The sequence below is a fragment of the Typopeltis vanoorti genome, chromosome 1 (assembly GCF_054136105.1).
Source record: "Typopeltis vanoorti isolate ZY-2024b chromosome 1, IOZ_Tvanoo_1.0, whole genome shotgun sequence".
Lineage (NCBI taxonomy): Eukaryota > Metazoa > Arthropoda > Arachnida > Uropygi > Thelyphonidae > Typopeltis > Typopeltis vanoorti.
In genome coordinates, this window is record NC_143549.1 from 99462621 (window position 1) to 99487180 (window position 24560).

The 24560-nt window shown below is 36.5% G+C and overlaps 1 protein-coding gene across 1 annotated transcript in view; it reads left to right on the forward strand.

Annotated features, from left to right (window-relative positions):
- LOC150110251 (uncharacterized) overlaps nt 1-24560 on the forward strand; it is a 653148-nt gene that overhangs the window by 165841 nt on the left and 462747 nt on the right. Inside the window, exon 6 of the mRNA XM_090398596.1 lies at nt 12177-12355. Coding sequence (XP_090254722.1) covers nt 12177-12355 — 179 coding nt within the window. The remainder of the gene's footprint in view (nt 1-12176; nt 12356-24560) is intronic.

The window sequence follows — 24560 nt, forward strand, 5'->3', positions numbered from 1 at the left end:
GTTCAAAATCATATTTCGAAGAATAATTCACGCAATCTGTGAATTATTCTTCAACGACTTTGCTTTATAGGGAATAATATGCAATTCTTTAATCATATCACTTTTTTTTTCAAAATATTGTAATCTATGTTTTTTGCACTTTTACCTTGTTGGTTTCCCTGTATAATCGGTCTTTACAAAATGAAATAAATGGTTATTATTTAAATTGATATTTATATATTTTCTGCTAGTTTATATATTTTGCTCCAGTTTTAAAGTAAGCGATACTTTTGCGTATATTCTCTCATACAGAATATATATGTGCATGCATCAAATGTGAAATTTTATATTTTCACAATAGAATTGAACTTTATTTCGACTTTGATAGTTTTACAACCCCTTCCCTTCTGCTGCAACACTGCCACACACCTGAAAACTGTTATGAAACATAGGTACAGTTTTTATTTAAGTCATTATTTTTCCATAGTAATTGTTCCACATAATGTTTAATTTTTCGACACAGAAACTGGGTTTTGATTATTATAAATTAGCAAATTATAAATCAGAAAATATACATATTATTTCCTGATTATTATAAATCAGGAAGTTATGTGATATTGGGTAATAGGGGAAATTAATATTTAAAAACACTTTCATCCAAAAATGCAATATCAGAATAATATGTTTCAAATGTCTGCTAATCAATCAGAAAGATAGAAAAACAAAACAAGGAATTTCTGCCTGTAAAATATTTAGTTATTGCATGAATCACTTTATTGTGCTGCCTGCTGGGCATGTTCTTTTGATCTGTTTCCCAGTGGGGGATGGGGGTCAGTAATCTCTGTTAGCTTACAGCCTTCATAGTGGAACAGACTAACTTTTATGCTTGCCAACAACATCAGCAAGTTGAATACAGTCCACATTCTCACAGTAAACTTTCGAGCCCAACAGATATCAATATGCTCCTTACATTTATAGCACTCTTGAATGTGCAGGGCATCATGAAAAAGCCCACTCTCGAAATGTATTGGTCTACAGACTGGATTCTGAACATGCCAATGTTTCATGATGTTATGACTGAAAAACAATTCAGTCTCATCATGAAGTATTTGCATTTTCAGAATAATGAGGAATATGATCAGGCCACATATCCTTGCCCAGTCCTCAACAAAATTTATGTTTTCTGATGAAAATCTGTCAGAAATGTGGATCACTATACATTCCTGTGAGAGAGAGAGAGAGAGAGACTTGAGTATCAATGAAAGTCTTATGCCATTCAAAGGTATACTGAAATGTAAGCAGTATGTTCCCCAAAAGAAAGCAAAGTATGTGTGGTAAAATTTTATATGCTTATAAAATATTTTATGCTTTGTGAATCTGAAAGTGGATATCTTTGGAATTTCAAACCTTATACGGGAAAGCAGACTGTAATTGAGCATGATAAATATTCGGATCTCCCCTTGTCGATGCATGCAGTAATTCAGTTACTACAGTCTTTACTGGGTAAAGGTTATTGCATTACAATGGATAATTACACGTGTCCTGAATTTGCTGATTTGCTTTTACAGCATCGTACAGATAGTTATGGTACTGTAAATGCAAAAAAGGCGAGATATACCTCCAGATCTGGCAACAGGAAAATTATTGAAGGGGAAAATCTGAGCTTATCAGCGAGGAAAAGTCTTTGTGCTATGTTGGAAAGACAAAAAAGATGTTTTCCTGCTGTCTTCCCTGCACAATCCATCAGTGGAATCCGTGGAGAAGCATGGTTTCACGAAAGAAAAACCCATTGCTCTCTCTCTCTCTCTGTGTGCGTGCATGTGTGTGTGTGTGTGTGTGTGTGTGTGTGTGTGTGTGTGTGTGTGTGTGTGTGTGTGTGTGTGTGTGTGTGTGTGTGTACAACAACACTATGGGTGGAGTTGACAGGTGCAATCAGAAGCTATCATTCCACTCTGTAATGAGGAAACAGCATAAAAAATATTACAAAAAAAGTGTTTGGACATATATTGGATTTTGTTATTTGGAACAGTTTCCTCCTGCACAAAAAAGAAATGTTTGGCTACCATAACATATCTAGATTACAGAATAGAAGTCGCAAAAGCATTGCTACATGCACATGCTCCTTCTTCAGCAAGCAGGAAAGCAAAATAATCCTTCGAGACTTCTGAGATTGAATGCTGCTAACTCCTACTATTATCACGAGAATCTACCAGCCACGGCTAATAAAAAAAAACCTGAACGCAAATGCTATGTATGCAAAAAAAAACAATATCAGAAGGGAGAGAAGAATCTGGTGCCCTGAATGTAAAACTGCTTTGTGTTTGCCTTGCTTTAGGGTATTCCATACTGTTCAAGATTTTTAAATTATGAATAGTATGAAAACAAAAATGTTTCTTTTCAGGGCCATCAAAACAGTCCTCTTAAGGACTACAAATATTGATAGAGAGATGCCTAACTGTACTGTTTCCATTTCATCTTTCAAGTAAATTATTTCATAAAAAAAAATGAAATATATAAATAATAAAATAAAATAAATAATTAAAATCTATAAATAATAACATGAACATTTTCCCCTTGCCAACACACTACTACACACAACATTGATGTGATATAGCAGAAATGTCTTGTGTATATATATATATATGTGTATATATATATATATATATATATATATATGTATATATATATATATGTATATATATATATATATATATATATATATATATATATATATATATATATATGTATATATATATATATATATATATATATATATATATATATATATATATATAATACCTTAATTATAAGCAATATACCAGAATTATAAACAATTCTGATTAGTAGGGTAAATCATTCTCTGAGATGTTATATTTCTTAATTTTTGAAACATTCTGTGTACCACAATCTCGCCTAATACAGCTGTTCTTCAAATATGCCTATTATAAGATTGTATTTTGTAAATATGAATATGGTTTACCAAAACGTTGTCTATTAAATTTTCATAGCAGTGTGTGCCACAGATTAGAAATTTTCAAAGTAGCATGAACAATATATTTTTTTTATTACAAAACAGCAAAGTTTGATAATAAAAATTTCTGCTACAATAAAATTCGACAGATTGAACAATATTATTGAGTTATTTCTAAAATGGTGAAATGTCATTTGTATAATTATAGCAGATTTTCTATTGGCAAAAATAGTTAGAAAATAATCATTTGCACTTTCATTTCAAAACACAAAGAAAGAACATTGTAAATTCACCCAATGAAAAAGAAAATACTACATATTTTTCTTCTGTTATTATCTGGTTTTTTCTTGTAGTAGAAAGAAGAAATTACTGCACATATTTCTTTTGTCAATACAAGAGTGCAAAAATCTGAAATTGATTACATTATAGCTGATAGAGAATTCATGACAGAAAAAATGTTTATGTAAGAGTTCTAAGAGTTATGTAAGAGTTCAGCAGATATTATTAACGACATGTTCTTCTAGTTTAGATATTATTGAAGTAGTTAAACTTTTGCTACTATTTTACGCTAAACTGCATGAGCATGTTCCCAAAGTGATTTACGTTTGGAACAATTGTCTGCAGATTGAATAGGTCTATAACCCTACCCCCCCAACCCCAAAAAATAAACGATTATGTAACACATATGCACTTTTCTCTTAAAAAATTCAAACCCTCTTTTCAACATAATTGTATCAAATAATTTAGAATTTTTCGATAATAAAAGTGAAACTGATCACTAAAAATAAAGAAGTCATTTTTGCTATAAATACTGCATCAGCCTGTAGCATGGACGGAAAATACGGAAACTGAATAGGATGAATGAGAGTGAAAGTGTGAAGCAGGTGTTGGAGATTTCGAAAATTAGAAAGCTTGAAGGATAGAGAGAATGTGACGCAACATTCCAAAGTTGAATTGGGTTGGATGAGGCAAGAGATGAAACGGATGCAGGGTGAAATTAAGAAAATTCGGGTGAAAACTATTAAAACAAATCAAGTAGGTACAAAAGAGTTAACGAAAGGCGAGTGAGCGAGTAGCATTAAATGGCGACTCCATTCAACGCCATTAAAAGTTATTAAAGGTGTGCTGGATGAGAGAATGCACAAGGTATGTTTTCCAGGTAGAGTGATTGATTAGAGTAGAGTAAAATGAGTTAGAGTGATTGAGGCATTGGATATGAGGAGGGAGAAAGCAAAGGAGTTGATGGTTTTAATAGGTACGAATGACTTGACAGAAGACAAAGAGCACATCAGAATAGATATCAGGAGGTTGCTTAGACAGATAAAAGAGAATAGTGTGACAGGAAGGGAAGTAAGCATGTTACCTAGGTATAATTGTGGAGAGATGGGGCAGAGAGCAAGGATTATGAATGATATGTTGGCTGAAATGCATGAGAAGAGGGGAGTACAATTTGTTAATGTGTGGAATGAGTTTGAAGGACAAAGTGAAATGTATGGGAGCAATGGACTGCATTTGAGTAGTTATGGTGTGAGTCACTTCGAGAGACTGTTGCTGGAAGGTAGAGAAGTGAGTACAGAGATTAAATCAGATCAAGTGGGAAGTGATGTGGAAGGGCAGGAGAGCATGACAGGAGAGATCGAAGAGGTGGTTATGAATGAGGAAGTAAGTGGCATGAGTATGGAAAATGAGAGAATGGGTTTGCAAGATGAACAGGGAAACAGGAAGGCTCAGGGTGGACAGGGGGTACACAGCGTGAGAAAGGTGGATGCTCCAAGAGGATGTGAGAGCATGTGTAGACAGGAAAGGAATGGGATGACCTGGGATCAAGAGGAAACAGTGAAGAGATCACATCGAATGAGTGGTATCAGTGGAACTAGCTGTTGTGTTTATATAAAATGCTAGAAGTGTAAGAAACAAGGTAGATGAAATGGTTACACTAATTGAGTCTGTTCACCTAAAAATTGTTGGAATAAGTGAGACTTGGTTAGATGAGAGCGACATCCTGACAGGAATAGAGATGGAAGGGTATGATGTGTTTCATTTCATGAGGAGAGAAGGGGTAAAAAGGGAAGGGGGGGAATGCTATTGATGATAGAGAAAGAGTTATGTCTATACAAAGTAGAGATGCAAGAGGGAAATAGTGCCAGTGGTTTTGAGGCAGTATGGTGTGAGATAGAAGTGAATGGAATGAAATACTTAGTTGGATGTTGTTATAGACCAGGAAATGTGGATGGTAGTGACTATGAAATGTACAATCAAATTAACCAAGCAAATAAGAAAAGGGTGATCATAATGGACAATTTTAATTATGGCAATATAGACTGGAATGATGAGATAGCAACTGGAAGTAAAGAAAATGAGTTTCTTGAGTTTTTGAGGGATAAATACCTCAGACAGTATGTAACTGAGGACACATGAGGATTATTGAGGGTCTTGGATGATTTGGTCATCTCATCAGAGGTTGTAACTATAAATGAAGTGTGAAATCAGTGGTTGCCAGCAGTGCGAGGACTTCTGTAAGAAAAGGGTATATGTGGAACTATGGGGGGGGGGGGATGATTATGAAGAGCTCAGGAGACAGCTTGCAGGTGTAGTATGGAATGAGGAGTTAGCTGGAAAAGAGATCAATGGAGCTTTGGGGATTTTCAAAAACTATCTAGTAGATACAATGTCTAAATGTATTCCAAGGATGAGAAGATTAAATAAGGTAGGTGTGAAATGGATGCATAAAGAGATTGAGAATGCGATACAGAGAAAAAGGGCATTATGGAGGCAGCATAAGAGAAGTGGAAATAACCAATTCCATGAGGACTACAAAGACCATGCAAGGCGGGTGACTTGGTTGGTTAGGGTAGCTAAAGAGAGGTATGAACAGCATTTAGCTAATGAAGCCAAAAAGAATCCTATGGAGCTCTTTCGATATGTAGACAGCAAAAGAAAGAATGATTATGGAAGGATGACATTGATTGGAGAAAATGGTATAAAGACAGCTGTTGCAGAATGTGTGATGGAGATACTTAATGAGTGGTTCATAAAGGTCTTTCAATCTTGTGAATGTGATTTCATAGAGATATTGAGAGAGCAGTTGATGATGGAGAAGAGAGACTGACTCTAAGTGAGCAAGAGGTGTATGGGGTGTTGAGCAAACTATATGTAAATAACGCTGTGGGACTTGATAATATATCACCATGTATTCAGAAGGAATGTGCCAGGGCATTGATGCCTGCCTTGACATATTTTTTTTAATACGAGTCTTGCACTGGGTCAAGTTCCTAAGGAGTGGAAGGAGGGCAAGATTGTGCCACTTCATAAAGGAGGCGATAGAACTCAAGCTTCAAACTATAGGCCTATCTGTGTGTGTGTGTGTGTCAGGTGTTGTAGTTAATTTGTTGGAGAAGCTTGTGAGAACTAGAATTCAGAATCGGATTGGCAACAATGGTATTATATTTGATGGACATCATGGATTTGCTTAAGAAGGTCATGTTTTAGTAATCTACTTGCTTATTAGAATAAGGAATGTTTCAATGGACAGAGAAGATGGACACACACAGTAATATAGAAAGTATTGTTAAAGGTTGCAAAAGCAAAGAGTGACAGAGTTAGAATGGTGAGTCTGTTACTGCGGTATGACAGAGAGGAGTTTAGAAGGAGGGCCATAATCGCAAATGACATTATGCGCAGGTTATGCAGACGGTGTGGTGTGGAATTCGTGGCCGTGTGGAATGAGTTTGATGGGCGAAAGGACATATACAAGATGGATGGCCTGCATTTGAATGGACTTGGTGTGCGGAGACTGGAAAAAGTGTTGCTGAATGAAGTGAAAATGGATGTGCAGAACCAGGGAAACACTAGAACTACCAAGGAGAGGTGGAAGTGGATATCCAGACATCAGTGAGACAGTTGAGTGTAAAAATGTATATAATGTACCTGAGCCAGCACTAAGGACAAAAAATGGGAATGGGACATTTAGAATAACGCATCAAGATAGGGGTGGGACAAAGGATCACTGCAATTCATGTATACTAATGCCAGGAGTATTAGGAACAAGAAGGAAGAATTTTTGGCCTTGATTGGCTCTTCCTGGCCACAGGTTATTGGCATTAGTGAAACATGACTGATGGAAGATGATATAGTTAGTGGGATAGAATGTGTAGGTTATAGTATGTTTAGGAGGGACAGAGAGAATAAAATTGTGGGAGGGGTGTTATTGATGATAGCAGATGAACTGCAGCCAAGGAGAATTGAAGTATTGCAGGATAGTGAAAGGAGCTCATTTGAGGCTATTTGGTGTGAGATTGACACTGGCAGAATAAAATACACAGTTGGGTGCTGCTATAGACCAGGTGATGGAATAGATGGTGGAGATGGTATGCATAAACAAATTGATGAAATGAGTGGAAGGAGGGTAATTATTATGGGGGATTTCAACTATGGTAACATTGATTGGAAGGAGGAGAGGACACATGTGAGGAAGGAAATGGATTTTATTCAATTATTAAGGGATAACTATCTGAAACAGCATGCAAATGAAAATACTAGGGGTGTGAGAGTGCTTGACCTGGTAATTGCATCTCAAAATTTTACTGTAATGAATATGACCATGTTGCCACCTATTGGTGAGAGTGATCATAAGGTCTTGACCTGGGAGGTGGCTAAAGGTGTGCAATTTGTGATTAAGACAGGGTATATGTGGAATTACCGTGCTGGCAAGTATGACAAGCTTAGGAGATTGCTTGGATCAGTTCCATGGCATGTACAACTGCAAGGGCTGAACGTCGATAGAGCATGGGAAGTGGTCAAAGAGCATTTATAGGAGGTTATGGCTGATTGTATACCTAAGGTCCGAATAGTGAAACAAGTAGGGGTTAAATGGATGAATAACACCATTAAGCTTGAGCTTCAAAAAAAGAAACAACTATGGAGGGAATTTAAAGAAAGGGGTGACCTGCAGCCACACGAACGGTAAAAAGTGCAGGCCAAAAGGGTAACGAGTGTGGTAAAAACAGCAAAAGCAGATTATGAAAGGAAACTAGCTATGCAAGCAAAAGAGAATTCCAAACAGTTCTTTCAATATGCTGCAAGCAAGAAAAAAACTGTACATGGCAAAATAATTTTAAGGAATGACGATGGTAAAGAGTTCACTGAACCAGTCGATATAGTGGAGTTAATGAGCGCGCACTTTGCAAAAGTATATCATCCAAGTGGTGACGTTGAAAAAATGAAGGAACCATTAGTTTATACGGGAATTTGACATCAGCATTACTCTTTACAACTCTCCCCAACTTTGTATTATCAGCAAACAACTGAATATTCCCTGCTAATCGATATGAAATAACTTTAATTAATAGGATGAATAATAGTGGTTCAAGACTAGAATCCTGCAATCAACCAATGGTTATTTTCTTCCTTTTTTAGAATACTGAACCCCAATACATTACTTGTTGGTATTTACAGACAAACAGTCTCCTACTTGACTAATATATTGCCCATTCCCACCTCCCTTAACTATACATCAATTTAATTTGCAGTCTGTCAAATCAAATTCCTTCCTGAAGTTGAAAAATATTACCATACACGAGTTCCTTTTATCTGCAAAATTGATTATTTTATCATAAAATATAAACTGATTAACAAAAAGTAAGACTTCTTTACAAACCTTACTGACTTTTATAGAGAATCCTACTGTATATCAATGAAATTTTGTATCTTAATAAATGCAGATGTACACAATAAGCAATAAATTTACGCCTCCGTAGCGCAATTGGAAGAACGACGGTACATTGCGCCCTTCGATTGGAATAGGCCTAAGTTCGATTCTCGTCGCGACGGGAGGAATCTTTATCTGGTCGATTTCAATCGAAGGTGAGTTAGCCGATCTCATACGGAGGTAGCAGGGTTTTTTCTTCCGGAAACTCGGGTTTTTCATCCCGCATACATACAAATCGGCCCTTCAGAACACACGCAATTTACAGACAAAAATTACTAGTTGTGGTGGTGTTGGAGGTGGGCGGTAGATGGCGTTGATGGAGATGATTCGTAGTAGAGGTTAGGTGTAGAGACAGTTGTTGGTGTCCTCCCGCGATGAGTCTTCGGACTCCTTGGAGGTATCAGGAATAATAATAATAATAATAATAAATGGAAACCTCTACCTTGTCACGACTCTTGTGCAATGACACTAATATTTACATTTCTTATTGCAAGATTCTCGTTAAACATAGAAGAAAATATTCCTTTGCATTCAACAATATATCTTCTAATCCCATAACCTTGCATACATGAAACCCATTCAGCACTTCATACATCTGGTTCATTCAGTACTAGCTGCCCTAGCATTTGCTCTTGAATGAACTTTGGAATTTCACCATCATCATTATGGAGTACCCTGAAAAGTGCTTATTAAATTGTTTAGTACAGTCAATGTCATGGACATTTTCCTTCATCACCATCTACCAGAATCCTGTTTTCAAATTCATTCTTCCACTTTCTTGGCAGTTGAGTCTGGGGAGATATATGGAACAATGAGGGGAAAGGTGAGCAGACAGAGTAGCTGTGGAGAAGTCACAGATGAGGGATGGCATGGATAGGAATATGCTTGGTTATAGACCAAGAAATGAATTCTTATGCTTATTTACAAATGCCAGGATTATCAGAAATAAAGGAGATAAAATTGTTGCGTTCATGAAGTTTATTTGTCGAAAACATTTGGAATAAGTGAAATGTGGTTGGATAAGAATAATATCCTCATGGGAATAGAAATGAAAGATACAATGTTTTTCATCACAACAGGAAGAGCAAGAAGGGAGGGGTGGTACTGCTTATAACAATGAAGGAATTATGTCTGCACATGGTTGAGATAGAAGAGAAAAAGTGACAGTGGTTTTGAAACAGTGGTAGAGGTTGATAGGATGAGATATTTAGTTGAGCATTCCTGTACAAGGAATGTGGAGGATGGAGACAAACAAATGTATAGGTAACTTGGCTTAGTGAGCAAGAGAAGGGTGATTATTATGAGTAACTTATGACAATAATGATTGCAATAAAGAGATAGCATCAGGGCATATGCAGAATGAGTTTCTTGAGTCTGGTTTCTTGAGTAAGTCTTATATGTTGGCCATTCATAGCTGTATTTTTTAATGAAATTACAACCTACACTACTATATTCATTTCTTGAGTTTTTAAGAATGACAACTATCTTAACCTTCCTATCGGCCAAGGTGGATGAAATAGCCAGACCACCCTAAGTTTTCATGGATCAAAACTTCATTGGCATTCTACTATTATCAAATATTTACCCTCCTATGCTGTTAATCCCTTAACGGTGATTTTAGAGCCATTAGCAGATTAACTGTGGTGGAGCGACTTTTGTGTCACTTGTCTCTACATGTACTCTAACATGTATTGTGTTACTTGGAAGATTTACATAGACTTTTATCTTGAACATACAAAATTAGAATGCTTATTTAATGATCTCATGTGCAAGATTTTGTACTTGTGTCTGCAGAGTTGCAAAGCTGTGTATGGTGGAACTGGCTCCAGGAGATTTATGAGCTTTGAGCTGGGGATAATGGTTGATTAAGATATGAAGCTCAGGGAAACATTGCAAGAGTTGGGAAATCTGCTGCTACTACTGCTGCTACAATAATGAGACCACTGTATAAGGCCTTAATCAGATCATGGTTTGACTTAGGACTTCCAGCCTGATGAATATTTAGATATAGCGTACATTATGTTTACTAGTCATAGTGCATAGAATCGTGACTTCTAGACCAACACATCATACATTGTGATATTAATGATCTAAAGTTTTTTCACTTGGTTATACTATAAATTAAAGATGCCAAGAAATTATATTCTTAGTTTCATCCTTTATCCATGTGTAAGCAAACAAAGTTTGTGCATGAAGTTACTTCACGACTGGGCTACTTGTATGTAGAGGCTGATGACTTCACATCAATTGCCTTAGTATCCCAAAATGCAACACACACATATCCTTATGGACATGTATAATGATATGCATTATGGAAAGAGCCACTACCCAGACTGGTTGAATGTTTATTGAGGTCTCATCGGTAGGAGTACTTTAACCTTGGTATCACTTCTGGGTCTGGTTCCCACTGATGAGACTTTAATAATGGTCAAAACCGGTCTGAGTAGTGGCCCTTCCCACAATGCATAGCATTATAAAAATAAAGATGCAAGTATATGTGCATTGCATTATGGAATCTGATCTGATCCTGTGGCTTCCTCTCCTTGAGAGGGTTGCAGCTAATTACTAGGGAGATAGTGACACAAGGTGGTTTCCCCGTTGCCTTCCTTGCCGTATTTTTTATGACTGTAGCCTGTGTGTTCACGGGTCTGGTTTGCCTGCTTGCGGGATGAAAAACCCCAGATAAACTGGCAGAAAAAACCCTGCTGTCCATGCCCAAGACCGGCTAACTTGGCTATGGCTGAGGAAGATCCTTAAGCTCCTCACGTCGTCGACAGAAATCGAACCTAGGACACTCCTTCCCCAGGCATATGGTTGCAAAGCGCAAAGCCACTCGGCTAACTGTGTGCGGATGCATCATGGTATACTAAGGCAATTGTTGTGAAGTCATCAGCTTCTATATACAAGTAGCCCAGTTGTGAAGTGACTTCACATGCAAACTTTATTTGCTTACACTTGGATAAAGAATGAAACTAAGAATATAATTTCTTACTACATTGTAGTAGTTTTATGGTACTGGTACTTACGCTTTCCAGTATGATTTTGATACAAAGCAAATTTGTAAACACACATAGTTTGAAGAGAATAATGGCAGAACATTGTAATGGCCACCACAGAATGTTGATCTGAATCAATTATTTGTGGAATGACTGCAATGCAGAATTAAAACACCAACACAGCCCTCTTCATTAAAAGAACTTATGCTTTAAAGAAGAAATGGAGCACAACACCATCACCACCAGTTTTCTACCAGAAAGTAACAGAAGGTGATTCATTGCACATCGAAGTAATTATTGCAGTCAAAGGTTGGTCAGTACAATATTTATTTCTATGAGCAAGCTTGTTTTGTTTATATTTGCCCATCTCATGACTTTTTGATAAGACAGTACATATACACATTATTTCATGCTTATTATTTATCATTGTTAGAAATAAAATTAATGTTTTTACCAATCAAAAATAACTGTTGTGCATAAATTTATTTATTTAAATTCTTTTATGTAATGCCATCATTTCTAGATCCGAACATCACCTGACCATCCTCCATGGGAAAGAAATGGCCAAGATATAACAGTTAAACAAGTTATGGTAGATTCCACAGTATACCCTGAAACTACCGATAAAATAAAAGACAACATTCTTGCATCAACAGAACATGATATACATTCTAGCACTTCTGCAAAAGATCATTCTCTGAGGTGAGATTCATACTGTACTTTTTTTTTTAAATTTAATAAGAATCTTTCATCTAGTAATAAATTGGCTTTGTTTAATGCAGCTAATTTTAATTCAGTTTAATTTAGCTTTTGTTATTTGCAAGGGCTGCTCATGCATAGGCACTGCAGAACTTCGGGAACACCCCAATTTTTCTCAATATATAAATATATTTATTAATTTATTTATATTTGCTTGTAATATTTAATTTTATCATCAACAATACTATACAATTCTCTTATCTTGTATAAAAAATAATAAAAATCCATCTTGTAGCACTTAGGAGGACGAAGGATACTAAAAGCACTTTGTTTACACAGTGTCATATTGCTAGTATTTGCTACATGTGCAAGCATATGCACGTCATAGTGAGATGCAAGTTGTTAGCGTAATGCAGCACTGTCCGTTGTGCAGTTCCACTGTTGTTTATATGCAATTTGCACCAGTAGTAGAGTGTTTGTAGTGCTTATCGTGTGTTTACTCCATCTCTTTAAATATTTGAACATTACAATTAAAGACATAATATTTGTTATAGTTTTCATTTTAGAACATTATTGGGGTTATGATAATGGATTTTATTTTTAAGTAATTTTGAATTATATTAAACTATAATTTTATCGATAATAAACAATATTTTTTCATGAAACAAAACAAGAAGAATTTTTTATTTTTAATTTAGTATATTTAATTTAATTTTATATTTTTAATATAAAATTATACCAAACTGTATAATTTTATAAATAATAAACAATATTTTTTCATGCTTAATTTTTTTAAAAATTTTTTACCATAATTTTGATATTTTATCCAAACACGTATACACTGTACTTATAGTGTGTATGTATATTTTAAAAGTTGCAGTACCCTCCCCCCATGATTTCAAGCCACAAGCTGCCACTGGTTATTTGATTCCATAATAAAAATATAGTTTAAAACTGCTTAAAGGTTAAAATTGGATTGGTGACAACAAGGAGAAAAAAACAAAAAAAAATTGTTGATATCTGGGGTTCTACATTTAATCATGATAGAATAAGTATAGGCATACAGAGAATTAATTAGAGTTAATTAAAGCCACAAGGTGGAGGGATAAGTGTTTCATATTGAATATAAGGATATGGAAGACTGGATCATGGCCTAGAGAATGGAATAAGTCAGTCTTCATAACATAATACTGCACAAGGAAAGGAAATATAGAGGGTTGCAAGAACTATAGAACTATTAGTTTAATGTCTCATGCAAGCAAGATTTTATTAAAGATCATCCTAAATAGGATTAAGTCCAAAGTTTAGGCAGAGATACCTGAGAAACAAGCAGGTTTTAGTTAAGGAAAGGATATCAAAGATCAGATCCTTTCCTTAGATAGATCATTGAAAAGCATAAAAATTTAGACTCCCTATTAATTGTGTTTCACAGACCACTCCAAAGCTTTTGACTGCATTTAGCATATGAATTTGTGGGAAGTAATGAAATTAATGGTTTTCCCCAACACATTATCAGGTTGATAGCTAATTTGTACAGTGAGCAGGAAACCCCTGTAAGAACAGGTGTTGGATTAAAGGATTGGCTTCTGGTTGGTAAGGGAGTTAGGCATTTTTCTCCTTACTTGTTTAGCATCTATGCTGAGGACATCATGTGTGAAGTATTGGATGAGTTTAACACAGGAATAAGGATAGGTGATAAATTGATCAGTAATATGATGTACGCTGATGATACAGTACTCCTTTGTAATGACAAGGAAGAACTAGGACGAATCCTTAACAAAGTTAATAAGATCAGGACTTCAAGTCAATCCTAGCAAGACAAAGATTATGGTTCTCAAAGGAAATATAGACAGGGAAGCTCCTGAGAAACAAGTGTACCTTAATGGAGAAAAAATTGAGGAAGTCAGCAAGTTAGAATACCTGGAATCCATTATTAATATGAAGAATTGCTGTTCAGAAGACATTAGAAGAGGACTAGGAACGGTTAAAGCAACAGTCACAGACGTCTAAAATCTGGAAGGATAGATCTAACAAAGGAACAAAGGTGAGGATTCTGGTTGCAGCTGTTTTTCCAACAATGACTTATGAATGTGAAACCTGGAACCTAAAGAAGGATAGAAAAGGGAAAGGATAGTTGCGTTTGAGGTGTGGTGTTACTGCTGCTGAGAATATATAATTAAAGGCAGTTCAATGGGTGGATGCTAGAAAAGATTGACAAAACTTTAAGGCTCCTTAAAAATATTGACAAAAGAAAGCTGAAATACTTTGAACACATTGAAAGCGTTTACATCCTTTCTCAAAAAGGCCTCTCAAAACAGTAATAGAAGGTAAAGTTCCTGGAAAAAGAGGAAGAGGTAGACCTTCAGTGGGATGGTTGGATGGTGTGTCTGGAGTGACTGATCTTTAGAGAGTTGAGATTTCAAGAGAGGCATACAACAGAACCACCTGGCAAGGACTAGTGTAGAAATTACCAAGGAAAGGAGTGACTATATGGCATCTGATGATATCCAATGAGCTGATTGATGAAAATATAGAGAATAGAAGCAGGATGGACAGGTGAGAAATTTGGAATATAAAGATGACAATTTTGAATGTGGAAGTAATAAGTTAGGATAATAATGGTATATAAAGTGGAGTAGCAGAAAAAATTTTTGTGGTGATATGATTGATTTGAGATATCAAGATAGGAATGTGTACAAGGAGTGGTTGCCTGGAGGGTACTCTGATTTTGAAATAGGATGCATATGTGGATGATCCAGAAGGTAGCTTAAATTGTGCATCAAGATATGTGAGAATATGTTCAGAGAAATGGGTTGGGCCTGAAAGAGGCTGAAGACTTTCTTCTCAAGATATCCCACATACATTTCATGATTGCAGTGTCTGGGATTAAACCTCAGACATCTAACATGCTGAAGGAATTGATGTTCTGACTACCACAATGTGGACTATGTTGTACTTTGGTGAAGTCCATCAGTTTGCAGCAACCAGAGTGAAGGTGTACAAAATACTTATACTTTCACTTTGGTTGGTTGTTAGTAGTCCTGAATATAACTACCAATCATCAGACATTAAACCATCATCCTGGAATATATTAAAGTAGGATCAAGGTTATGGTGTCCACATCCCTCAGAGGAAAGGACAAATCTGTATAGTACTAGGTATCTCCACTTTACTTCTTTGGAAGCTTGAAGTGACCAACAACAATGTTTGGATTCCAGTTTACTTTTATTCCTATTTCTTCCAGCATGGAATATGAATGTTATTTTCAGAATCAAGTCAGATGTCATGGTGAGATCCAACATTCAATCTTTTCAAGGGAACAACTTTAAAACAGTTATTCCACAGACTGGCTACTAGATGGCATAATGGACCCAACCTAATGGTAATGCTTGAGGAAGTTTCCAGGTCAGCTAAAAAAAATAATCTTGCTGCCACTGTTCTGTCAGTGGGCCTGAATGGAGGATCTGCAACAGTATGCAGGAGGGAGACACTGTCGAGGTGATGATTTGCAGAGGAGTTTGGTGAAATTCCCCATATGTATGGCTTACTGTATTGCACTGTCACTATTTTCCACCATCACTGTTAATACTCCTCCCAGTTTTGATTCAAACAACAACCATTCAAACAATAACTTTAAAACAGTTATTCCACAGACTGGCTACTAGATGGCATAATGGACCCAACCTAATGGTAATGCTTGAGGAAGTTTCCAGGTCAGCTAAAAAAAATAATGTTGCTGCCATTGTTCTGTCAGTGGGCCTGAATGGTGGATCTGCAACAGTATGCAGGAGGGAGACACTGTCGAGGTGATGATTTGCAGAGGAGTTTGGTGAAATTCCCCATATGTATGGCTTACTGTATTGCACTGTCACTATTTTCCACCATCACTGTTAATACTCCTCCCAGTTTTGATTCAAACAACAACCATGAAAAGTCAAGAGTACATACAGATAAAGAAAAACCTCCCAAACTCTTTCAGATTTATCTTCACAAATACATCTGGTCTTAGGTCAAACTGCCATTGTTAAAGCCACACCTGTTTCCTAACAGAATTCAGATCTCAGCTTCTTGAAGCATTACACACTCTTTGTTTTAATATCAATTTCTTTGTATGTTTGCTGAACATATGAAGAAATGCTACAGAAATAACATGTTTACATAGTAATTCTAAATTGATATACTATATCAATTTAGAATCTCCATTTTCTTTGATCTTCTGCTAAAAATTCCTTTGCCATATCCCATCAAATTTGCTGTCTCTATTGCTCTTCTAATGCCATCAGCCTTGTGAACTTGTTTTCTTTTTTTAAATGTTGATTTGCTTGAGCCTTCCTTCTATATATCAATGACTTTCTCCAGTTCACTACAATCCAATACAATCCATAGTATTTTTGTGATGACAGTACACTGTACTCCTCTCTCTCATTTGACAAATCTTGCACTCCCCAAATGAACAAAAATTTCAGAATATAACTGTTACAGCTCTGAATTCTGATCTCTAAACCATTTTTCAGTGAAGTCTGACAATCTTGTTAATTTAATTTCTAGTATAATTCTATGAAAAATCTCTTAAACGTCAACCTAATAACAACCCCCTGGGTGGCTTATATGTCTCAATCATATCCTTTCCCCTCTTCCTCCTATTTATGAGGCTTTGGAATTTACATTGTCTCAATCTTTCTTCATACTCCACATTCCAAAGACCACTAACAACCGTTATGAATCTTCTCTGAACCATTTCCAACATAGCTTCATCACCATGAAAACCTGGCAACCAGATCTGTGCACAATAGTCCATATGAAGACTGATCAAGGCCTTTTACAGTGGTATCACAACCTCTTTATTTCTGCATGTCAGGATCCTCTGCATCATTGGCATTATTCGATGTGATGTCTTCACAACTTGTGCAATGTGGCCCCTGAATTTCAGGTCCTTGTCCACCACCACTCTGGTATCTTTCATTTCCTCTACCTCCTCTAATGTTTCCCCACTGAGTGTACACTTTGCATCCCATTGTTGCTTGCCAAATCTCAAAACTTTCATTTTGCAACACTGAACTGATAGTTGCACTTACCTGGTTATTCATGCAATCTATTCAAGTCCTCCTGCAAGGCCATAACATCTGCTTAACTCTGCATTGCTCTCCCCAATTTTGCATCATCTGAAAACAGCTGCATATCACTAGTTAAACTCAACCCAATATCATTAATATGCAAATTGAACAATAATGATCCCAAAACCCCTGGTACACCACGAGTGACCTTCCTCTTACAGGATACCGCAACCCCATATACGACTTTCTGATACCTATCTGACAGCCAGTCACTGATCCAAATCAGAAGTCTGTTATCCAGTCCCTTCTGTTTCAATTTATTTAATAGTTTGTCATGTGGGAACCTATAAAAAAGCCTTTTGCAGAATCCAAGTACACCACTGTATATGCATCTCCCCTGTCCAAGGTATTTGTCACATTGTTATAGTACATAAGTAAGTTAGTAAAACATTATTTCTCCTTAAAAAACCCATGCTTATAACCATAAAGAATACTACTGCTGTGCTGTTTTAAACCCAGTTCTGTATCCTACTTCTCATAAATCTCTCTGGTACCCTCACCACAACTCTAGATATACAGATTGGCCTGTAATTTGAAGGCACAGCCTTTATGCAGTGGAAACCAAGGTCTGAAAACCAAGAATCTTCTCTTAAGGCTTGCAACTTAGAATGTAAGGACCTTATATGAAGCTGGGAAGTTAGATAACCTTATACAAGAACTTTAAGCAATGAAAATTAACATTACTGGTATCAGTGAAGTCAAAGACTAATAGTGGAAAAATAAACAGAAAGAGCCATTCAATTATATACTCATGTGGAGACAGTCATAGGAATGGAGTAGCATTTGTACTAAAAAATAAGATTGTGCAATCCTTACTTGGATTTTGGCCCATAAGTGACAGGATAATTGCATTAAAAATTGCAGCTCAACCTTTTAATATATTTATTGTCCAAATATATGCACCTACTTCTGATTACCAGATGAAGATGTAGAATATTTCTATGAAGCATTCAAAATGCACTTAACAACGCTAAATGAGATGACATAACTATCGTTATGGGAGATCTAAATGCTAAAGTAGGCTCAGAAAAGATCTATTCCTGCATGGGAAACCAGGGCCTGGGACATAGAAATTCAAGAGGAGAAAGATTAATACAGTTCTGTGAAGAAAACAATCTGGTAATAGCAAATACTTAATTTTGCCACCCTCCTAGAAGACTTTACACATGAAAAAGTCCCAGAGACAGCTGTAGGAACTGGATTGACTATATAATGATTAAAAAAAGATTCCGGAATAACATCTTATAAGCCAAAACATACCCAGGGGCTGATATTGGATCAGACCACAACCCTGTGGTCATTAAAGTAGCAATAAAATTAAATAAAACAATGAAACATCTAAACATAGAAAAATATGATCTTGGCTCCCTTAAAAATGAAGATATACAAGATAAATTTTTAAAAGAACTGGCACGATCCACTGCTGTTAATGTTCATGATTCTGCCAAGTATCCTTACCCAAAAGATGAGATTGAGGATAGATGGCAGAGAGAAATATTAAGGACTGGACCTTTTTGTCCCATGAAGAATGCAAAAGAGAAGCACAAAACGTACATGGTGGAAGCTCATGGTAGTCAACCTCCTGGAAGGAGATGACATCTGATGAGACGCAGTGGAACAGTTTTTACTTCTTTTCACTCCCATAGAACCTGTGTTGTTGTAAGATTCTTATTAAATAGGCCAATTACTGCCAATTCCCTGGAACATTCCCTTAAGAGGTGTGGTGATATGTCATCAAATCCTATTGCCTTATTGACATCAAGTTTATTTATTTCTTCAAATACCTCTTGCTCACTCACAATTAAGCCATTCTCTCCTATGTTCTCTACACTTAAGTTCCTCATGATTTCACCCCGATCAGGATGAATCACCATTATAAATTGATCACTGAATACCTCAACAATGTCTTCTGCAGCTGTTACCATTCTACCATTTTCATCCATTAACATCATCTTACCATTATCATTCTTCCTTCTTCTTGCCACATATCTAAAAAATTCTCTAACGTTTTTCTTTGCCTGATTTGTCAATTTCTGTAATTCTGCTCTTTTGTTTTCCTTACTAACTGAGTCACTCTTCTGGCTTGGAAGATTTGGCTCGTTCATGAAACTGATTATTATGATTATACTTCTTGTACTGCCTCCAAAGTACCTTTTTTCAGATTTCATGCTTAAGCCACTCATTCATCCAATTTAACCCTTTAACTAATACAGTCGAGTTAACTCAAGAGCGGAAAAAAATGGCGACCTTGCTACGATCGAGTTAACTCAATTTGAACTTTCAATGTGTAATACTCATTTAATTTAGTTTGCAAAAGCATTCGAATTGAGCAGGCTTATATGCCATCTCTTAGGATTAGAAGGAACTAATTTTCAAGCTAACCCTTTAACTGCTGAGAACTTATTATTACGGGCTCAGAAATACACGCCTACTTTGCTGAGCCCATAATAGAACATACTATTATAGGCTCAGTATTACATAGTATACTGATATACTATGTAATACCATAATACTATGTAATACTATACATAGTATTACATAGTATTACGGTATTACATAGTATATCAGTATTACATAGTATTACGGGCTCAGTATTATATATATTACATAGTAATTCCATTGCTGAGCCCGTAAGGAACATACCAGCAAAGTTTTTCAAACTTCGCCAGTATGTTCCTCCATCTATTTCCAACCAATTTGAAAAAACCCTGCTACTTCTCACACGGAGGTAGCAGGATTTTTTCCTGCTGGAAACTTGGGTTTTTCAGCCCACATACAGACAAATTGGCCCTTCAGAGCACAAGACAAATACTAGTTGTGGTGGAGGGTGGTAGATGGCGTTAATGTGGATGATTGGTAGTAGAGGTTTGGGTGGAGACTGAGAGATACAGTAGGTTTCCCCCCACGATGAGTGTTGTGAGTGTAAAAATTCTGAATGAGTTTCAAGTGTGGTCAGTGATCTTTTTTTGTGTGATGAGTCTTTTGATTCTACAGAGTTCTAATATTAATAACACTAATAATTATAATAATACTACTAATAATAATTGTAGAAGGAATGGGTGCGAATTTTTGGCTGTATGGAGTGAGTTTGAGGGAAGATTGAATTTGTATAAGAGGGATGGCACTTACCTGAATGCGTTTGTTATCAGGAGTCTTGAAAAACTAATAACTGGTATGAGACCTAACACAGAGAGTCAGGGAAACTAAATTAAAAGGGAAGAATGCTGAGACTGTGAGTATAAGAGCGACAATGTTATATAACTGTGTTAATGATGGGAATGGGCTTTATCAAGGAAATGTTGATGAGGAGAGAATGATTTCGACTATGTGTTTGTCCAGTTCAGATCCATCAAACAAGCATGTGCAAAGATGTCTATATGTATAAGGCACTAGAGAAGAACAGAGATCTGCAAGTTGTCCAACTGTGTCATGCAGACTGCAGACAAGAGTATATAAAAGAACATGCAGGTAGATTATTATGTCTGTACACGAATGCTAGGATTATCAAAAAAAAAAAGAGTACAGTTTAAGTTAAGGGGATAATAAATCCCTCATTATTTTAAAGCCGGATACGAAACGCAGAGATCGAAATCTAAGAGTTTCATGCCGAAGAACTATCGGCGAGTCCAAGCGTAAGTCATCACTTGGGTAGTACAACACTATCGCAACTCGTGTCAAAGGTGGAGCAAGCTCCGTCACCATCCTTAATATTTTCTCATAATGTAAAATGCAGCTCCTAGGAGATGTATTACTGTTTTTCATTATGAGGAGAGGTCACTACCCAGACCGGTTTCGACCTTTATTGAGGTCTCATCAGTGAGTAGGTAGACCTAGAATACCAAGGTTTAAGTGAACTGAACTTACATATACCCCTATTAACGAATTGCCAGACCTGGTAGTGACCTCTCCTCATAATGTAAAACAGTAATACATCTCCTAGGAGCTGCGTTTTACATTATGAGAAAATATTAAGGATAGTGATGGAGCTTGCTCCACCTTTGACACGAGTTGCGATAGTGTTGTACTACCCAAGTGATGACTTACGCTTGGACTCGCCAATAGTTCTTTGGCATGAAACTCTTAGATTTCGATCCATGAGTTTCATATCTGGCTTTAAAATAATGAGGGATTTATTATCCCCTTAACTTAATTTATGCCGGCAGAAAAATAGCTCTTTAAGGAGTAGAGTTTGTTGCCATGGTCAATATGTTGAGACCTCAGATTGTAGGCATTAGACCTGGCTATCAGAATCAGACATACTAACTAGTATTGAGTGTAAAGGGTACAATATTTTTAGGAAGGATAGAGAAGATAGGAGAAGAGGGAGTGTGCTGCTAATGATATTGGATGACTTGAATCCAGTTAGAGTTGAGACCTATGATTGTAGTACTACTACTAACAGTATTTCATGTTGCAGTGAGTTTGAAGCCATCTGGTGTGAAGTGGAATCTAACAAGATCAATTATATAGTGGGGTGTTTTACAGACCTGGTGGATCAGTTGCTAGTGATGAAGAAATGCATTGCCAAATAGAAAAGATGAGCATGAAAAACTTAATCATAATGGGAGACTTTAATTATTCAAATATTCACCAGGTAGCAGTAGAATCTCATGAAAAGAATGAAAATGTTATTGAGCTGTTGTAGGACAACTTCCTCGAGCAGCATGTGACAGAAGGAACTCAAGGTCAAAGAGTGTTAGATTTGATTATAGTGTCAGAGGACACTTCAGTTAAAGATGTAACTATTCTATCTCTGGTTGATGACAGTGATCATTAGATACTCACTTGGGAAGTGACTAAGTTTTATGAATGTTCCATTCAGAAAAGGTTATATGCTGAACTACAAAGCAGGAAATTATGGCCAACTGAGGAGTATACTGAGTTCAGTGGAATGGGATCAGTTGCTGGATGAGAAAAATATCAACAGTACATGGGAAACATGTATTATTATTATTATTACAGGCAACCCCAAGGAGTCCTTAAACTCATCGAGGGGAGGCCCTAAACTTCATTTCAAAACTATTCAGCATTTTCACAGTATCTATCATACTTTGCTTTGAACTCATTCACAGTCATGGCACCCACAACTCACCTAGGCAGATTCTTCCATTCATTCACCACTCTCCAAGTAAAAAACCTAGTTCTAACACCTTTGCTAACTACACTCTTTCTCAGTTTCCAGCCCACTACACATCTGTTCTGAAAAATTTCCTTGAATTAATGTTGTAAAAACCCTCTAATTTATGTCTCAATCATATCAACCCTTTTCCGCCTCAATCAGCTTCTGCAACCCATAAATCTTCAATCTGTTCTCATAAGGTTCATTCGGTAGACCTGCTACCATCACTTGCTTCTGAATCCTTTCCACCTTTTCCCCATTGCCAAAAAACCCTGGTGACCAAATATTAGTGGTGGTGATAGGCAGTAGATGGCGTTGGTGTAGTTGCAGTTCGTTGTAGTTGGTAGAGACAGAGAGCTGTAGTTTAGGTGCCCTCCAAAAACAATTTATTTTAAGCAAAAAATAAAGAACCAATACAGTTTAATGATCTAAAGAAAATATTGGAAAAACTAAAATATATAGAAAATCCACAGGAGAAGATGGAATAAATTCAGAACTATACAAATATAACTCTAAACCATTTCGATTACGATTAATTAAATTGCTAAACAGAATATGAGAAGGAAACATCCCACAAGAATGGAAGACAGCAATAGTCATAAATATATTCAAAAAAGGAAACAGAAAGGAGTGCAGAAGCTATAGAGGAATATCCCTATTAATAAGAAGCAGAAACCAAGAAAATTAGAAGACATCGCTGGAGAACATGGTGGGGAATTTGAGCTGTCCTAAAAAAAGTGCTCTTTTAATCAGTGAACAGTCTGTTTTTCTAAATACAAGTGTCCGTCAGTGGTTGTTTTAGAAGTTAGTTGTCAGTGTGATATTGTGTATTTTGGTTACCCAGAAGACGAGGTCGGAATCAGAAGCGTAACAGTGGAAGACAAGATGAAGAAACATAAGTTTTCATTATTAGTTTTATTTCATTATTTAGTTTTATTTTATTTATACTTAGTACACTTAAATGTTTTGTTTGTAATCGTTTATACTTTTACTTATATAGTTATACTCCCTTATACATATTTAGTTGTGACACTATTTTGAATAATGGCGGCAGTGGCAGTTACAATAACAAATGACATATCACCAAGTCCTCCCCCATTTAAGGACTCCATTTTGCGTGTATTCATACGGGATTTTGTAGCATGTGGGACTTGTGAAATGTATGTGTCCCGGCGGTTGTATATGTGGCAGGTGAGAGAAGGGGGAATACATATTTGCACAAAATGCAGGCAATGGAAGAAACTTGGTGAATTAGAGAATATTATAACTGACCTAGTTGAGACTATAACTGACCTTGTTGAGTCAGAGATGGGAGATTCTCCATGTAGAGAGAGATGAGTGGTATGATAAGAGGGTGAGAGAAATATGAATAAAATAATGAGAGTGGGGAGTAAAGAAAGGTTGAGTGATAGTGAAAAATATTAGGAGATGGTCTGAATTGGGAGGATGAATGGCAAATGAAAGTGGCTGACTTGCAGAGAGAGAGAGAGAGAGAGAGAGAGAGAGAGAGAGAGAGATGAGCTGAAAGAGCAGGTGGAATGTTTAGGGAATGAGATGAGAAGGGAGAAAAGAAGAAATTAGGCAAATGGAAGAGATGAATGCAAGGTAAATCAGAGTAGAAGTGAGAGAGAGTTATGGGAATGATAGAAGAGGAAAGAATAGGAACAGTAGAAGAGAGGGAATGAGAGAGAGAGTTATGGGAATGTTAGAAGAGGAGAGAATGGAAACAGTAGAAGAGAGGGAATGAGAGAGAGTTATGTGAATGATAGAAGAGGAGATAGAATAGGAACAGTGGAAGAGAAGGAATGAGAGAAGAGGAGAGAATGGAAACAGTAGGAGACTGTTTCCATTCTCTCTGTGTTCCCCTACTCAGAGAATAGGAGAACACAGAGAGAAAGTATTCGAGGAGAGAGAGAGAGTGAGGGATGCATGTGAGCAATCAAGGAACAGAGTGGTGAGCGGTGTAATGTATGGG